This window comes from Hordeum vulgare, chromosome 3H (genome assembly GCF_904849725.1).
Source record: "Hordeum vulgare subsp. vulgare chromosome 3H, MorexV3_pseudomolecules_assembly, whole genome shotgun sequence".
Lineage (NCBI taxonomy): Eukaryota > Viridiplantae > Streptophyta > Magnoliopsida > Poales > Poaceae > Hordeum > Hordeum vulgare.
In genome coordinates this window covers 9,901,509-9,906,255 of record NC_058520.1, presented here as the reverse complement: position 1 = coordinate 9,906,255, position 4,747 = coordinate 9,901,509, and the positions used below count along the sequence as shown (strand labels likewise).

Here is a 4,747-nt window from a genome sequence, read left to right as displayed (position 1 = left end):
GGCTTCCAAGATCTCCGAGGCGAGGCCGTAGGAATGGCATGGAGTCACTGAGGGGAAGGGATAGGTGGCGCGAGACGGCGGCGAAGAACCGGCGGGCGGCTGCCGGCAGCAAAAGGAAGAGGCAACGTGTGGAGCGTGCTCCAGCTCCGTTCCATCAATCACCGCCGCTGCCTGGTTTGGTTGATGCATACGCCGAGATCGTGGTCGTCGCCGCCGCTGCCATCAATCACCTTTCTTTCTCTATTTTTCTCTCTGATCTAGGTCTATCCCTAGGCGGCGACGAGAGGTCGGGGATAGCGGAGCGGGCGTGGTAGGAGGGGCACCGAGCAGAATCACAACCGTTTGTTTGCGATCCAACGTTAACCCGCAACAATGAACGAGATGCATTCGATTCGGCTGCTGGAATATCGGCCCAAGGACAATAGGCCCAGGAACGGCCCAAGCGAGAGGTAATCGTGCATCAGACGGCCGATAACTATCAAGACACGGGATCCGACGACCAGAAACGCAAATCGCTGTCAAGCCTCGCTTTAGGCTCAGTTTTACTGTCCTTAAATTGACAGCTTGGGGCACTAATAGATAAAGCACAAACTACTTAATGGAACAACCACCACCGTGTCTGAATGTAGGAGAGAAACGGCATAAAGCATTTCAGGGCGCATTGCAACCTAGGTCTTGCACAGGTATCTTCCCATAGACATTGATGGGACGATATATCAATCATCCTCCTCCTCGTCAAAGTCGGATCCGTACTCTTGGACAGCGTCATCCTCCTCATCCTGGTCGAAGTCATAGTCGAACTCTTGGAAAGCGTCATCCAACTCATCCATCTCCTTCTCCTCCTCCTCCTGCAGCTCATCGTTGTCAAGGTACTCCATCCATATACTGATGCCAATATGGACACTGATTTCTCTGCCGGCGGGAACGACACACAAGCATTGCCTTGGTTCCCCATCTGGTATGATTTTAAGCTTTGAGGCATGAAAGTGTCCTTCAAAGCAAGAGAACTCCACAAAGGCATCCACTGTGGCCCGGGGAGTCTCTGGCCGAACACAAACGAGGAAGACCGCATGGCCAAAGGACCCAAGCGACGCCATCTCAAGCAGGAAGAGGCGACCGTTTCTGCTGCAGAGAACTTGAGAGCCAGCCTGGACTGGGAGGTGAAACATCATGAATAATTCGACCTGCGTTGTTGGCAACTTGTGTAGGGTGGTGAGATGGTCCAGAAGCACGACGGCTGGCGCAACGAAGCCGCAGCCGGAGACTGGGCACATGCACGGCCCGATCGGGCACTCCCTCTCGTGTGTGTCCTGCCTGTAGTAGGTCATCTTCCTTCCGCATCCGTGTTTGCAAGAAACGAACATGTTGTCGACGACACGCTCCATGATATAGCAGCGATGGACAGCAGCACGCTTGCTTTCCGGGAGTTGTTCGCAACAAGCCGAGCAGATGGAATTCCCCTTAGAACACTGTCAAGTGTATCCAACAAAGAGGTGTTCAATTTGTTAATCTGAAGTAGGTAGTGTTATGCACAAAAGAAAGGAAGTGTATTAATTAACGTAATAGTACCTGGAAAATGGGAGGCCCGAGGGGCTTAGAGCAGATGGAGCAGTTGAACACATCCATCCTCATGGTGACATTTTGCTTCCCTTCTCCTTCCTTGTTGATGATGTCACTCTTCGCTTCCATGAGAGCCAGGGCCTCCAGCACTGAGATTAAGAACCCAAAGGCGATGGTTAAAACATATGCATTTTTCCACAGTTTACAGGCCATCAGAAAGGAAATCAACGGCGCGTACATAGATGTGGCACGTACAAATGGTTCTCGGTTAGGCAATCTCACAAGCACGCGTTTAGCTACGCGTCGAGGATTTTGTAGGTCGAAACAAATGGAGAGATGTGGTAGCCTCAGAGCTGGTAGGCATAACCGCAAACACATGGGGTGCATGCTAAGAAAGTAGGGGATGAAGAGATCCGCATATAACAATGGAAGCAATCAAGTGAGCAGCCAACGAAATGCAGCGAAATCCATCAACGGTAACACAGGGGCAAATGTAAGAATGGGCGGTGTAATCGACGTGATTCCGCCGGGCGCCAGAAAAAGCTAGCTCGACAGAGTGCAGGAGAAGCTGCAAGAGGCTGGGCTGGTGGAGGGAGGAAGAGGATGTGGGAAGGAGGGAGGCGAGGCGAGGCTCACCGAGACGAGAGTGCAGAGGAAGCTGGAAGGACGGCCGCCGGCGCCGGTGATTCGGCCCCCGATTTGCTCCTCTGCCTGCGCAGTTGGTGGCTTGCAGTGACAAATAGTTACAAGGTGGTTTTTTTTAGGAAGAACTCCACTTAAAACGGACGTCTGCTCCCAAGCTCATTTGTGCTTGGTGAACAGTAAAATGAAAACAAAATTCTAAAACTTTTTTGAAATTAACATTTACAAAAGTTTCAAGTGCGTGTAAAAATTTGACATGAAATAACATTCTTACAAGGTAGAGCAAAAAAAAACCAAATTGATGCTCTAAAAAGCGCATTTTCAGAGTATCGGTTTTTTTTTTGCCACGCCTTGTAGAAATGTTATTTAAATCAATTTTTTGTACAGGCTTAAAACTTTTTTTTATTTTTTACTGTTTATTGAGCTTAAATGAGTTCGGGAGCAGAAGGGCACTTTTGATTAAAAACCTTCAACTTGTAGAGCTTACATAAATCAAACCACAACTCTGAATCCATGTCGTTGGCACATTAAACCAATTAATTCTGGTCTAAAACAATTTCTGATATTGTTTTTCACGTAAAAATATATGTGTATCCCAATAGGGATAATTTGCTACTCTCACTACTTTTTTTTGCATGGTAATACACGCCTCATTTATATCATAAAAATCAAAGTACAAGCCATGTAAAAATCGACATGAGAAAATTGAAAATATAGTAGAATATCTCTGAATTTGACACAAACGCCTGTCACCTGCCTCAGGCATCATTGCAAAGATACCGAAGAAACGAATGACAGATCACCTCCTCACCCGAGCTCAATGCGGCTCCATCGCTGATATGCAGCTTTGCAGACCTACAAGGTGGCTCTTCAAAAGTGAAGCCCTTACCGTTGAACGAATCTGGCCGGGACAACACCCTGGACATGCCATCAAACTCCAAATCTGTCACGCCCATCACAACTAAGACGCCGAAGGAGAAATCCATACCTGTGATCCTTCCCAGATTTCGTTGATGCATACCACAATCTGCATCCGCTCCTAGACTATCTTCCAAGCTCTGTGTCGATGCTGGAGCAAATGCCGTAGCAACGGCGGAACCCGAGGACACCGGTCCACCACTAGACTAACCAGCACCAGCCTTTTAAAAAAGAGCATGCTGTCTCTATATCACGAAGAAGAAGACTGAGGCATTTTCTTTACCGATCTGGGCCTTAGTCCTTTCTTTCTTAGCGTTGGTTAAGTGGTGGTGGTGGCCTGGTGGTCCGCATCATCAGTCGGGCTTGGCTAAAATATACGAATTAAGTATGGAATTAGCGATCGATTTCGCGTCATAAAAAGGAATTAGCGATTAATTTGGATACTTGCGTGTTTGTGGTCAACCCTATGGCAACCTGGAGTATCTAGCCTAAAAAATGCAGTTTTGTGTAACTTTTTTTTAAAGCACTGAGACAAGAGGGGCACCTACGGCTACAGACGCAAAGATAATAAACCAACTCTCGATTCCGTTGCTTTGTATTAATGATAAACTCATGTATTTTTAAATGAAGATTGCTTGTTCTAAATTGATGGATGAACATTTTTTATAATCTATACTTTGGTCTAAATATGCGCACATAGGCAGGAGCAATCATCATCTGGCTAGTAAAATATTTTACATCACAAAACCTTTTTTCACGTTATCAATTTTGCAATACATAAATTTGCAAAATCTTCAATTCCTTCTCCGGCACCTCGCAAGTACAATTTAGCTCACTGGATGTCAATAATTTATGAATTGAAAGTGTATGCCTATGTGTTGTTGTTTATGACTATATGATGTTGTTTTATAAGTATGTGTTATAGTTATAATCTATCTTTGTAAACTATATGATACAATGCAGTTTATAACTATAAGTTATTTAAATTGATGTTTTACAAATGTGGGTAATTTTACCCGCAGGTACCCGTCTACCCTGTCGGGTAACGGGTATGGGGAAAAATTGTACCCGTTGACGGGTATGGGTAAGGGTGATGGGTAATATCAGACGGGGCGGGTAAGGGTATGGGGAGGCTACACCCGTACCCACACCCTGCGGGTGCCATCCCTATCTATGTAGTTGTCTCTTCTTATGGCTACCTACAACCAACAGTTGATCTCCTGCGTGGTTGAGGGGAAAACAGCTTATCACTGCCTCACATGATCACACTAAGAACAGAGTACCGCACTCCCTAGCCATCTTGACAACACGATTTCCGAGGGTATGTCTCCCTTTTTCTTTTGATACTATTAACATTCATGGGCCCAAATTCAAACTTCGCCCCGGCCCCCAAAATCTCAGGACCGGGCCTGCCAAAGAATTTGTATTCAGCGTCGCCATCATCACACGCGTGGATCCGGCGACCCGCCACCACCGACGACCGAAGTCGTTGCTGTAGGAGAGCCGCTGGAGGAAGGTGCTAGTGAAAAGACCTCGATGACGCCTAGAGGGGGGTGAATAGGCTATTTAAAAACTTCTTCGGATTTGGCTTAAACCTAATGCGGAAATAAACTAAGAGGATACTTTT

General features: G+C 46.5%; 1 protein-coding gene across 1 annotated transcript; it reads right to left on the bottom strand.

Moving 5' to 3' along the window:
• Nucleotides 1–445: 445 nt before the first annotated feature.
• LOC123439218 (E3 ubiquitin-protein ligase SINA-like 2) lies at nucleotides 446–2,305 on the bottom strand. The gene is made up of 3 exons (XM_045115958.1): nucleotides 2,197–2,305; nucleotides 1,570–1,709; nucleotides 446–1,469 (listed from the first exon to the last, which is right to left on the bottom strand). Exons 2-3 carry the CDS (start codon nucleotides 1,687–1,689, stop codon nucleotides 717–719), a joined length of 873 nt encoding a protein of 290 aa, XP_044971893.1. The 5' UTR covers nucleotides 1,690–1,709; nucleotides 2,197–2,305; the 3' UTR covers nucleotides 446–716.
• Nucleotides 2,306–4,747: the final 2,442 nt, after the last annotated feature.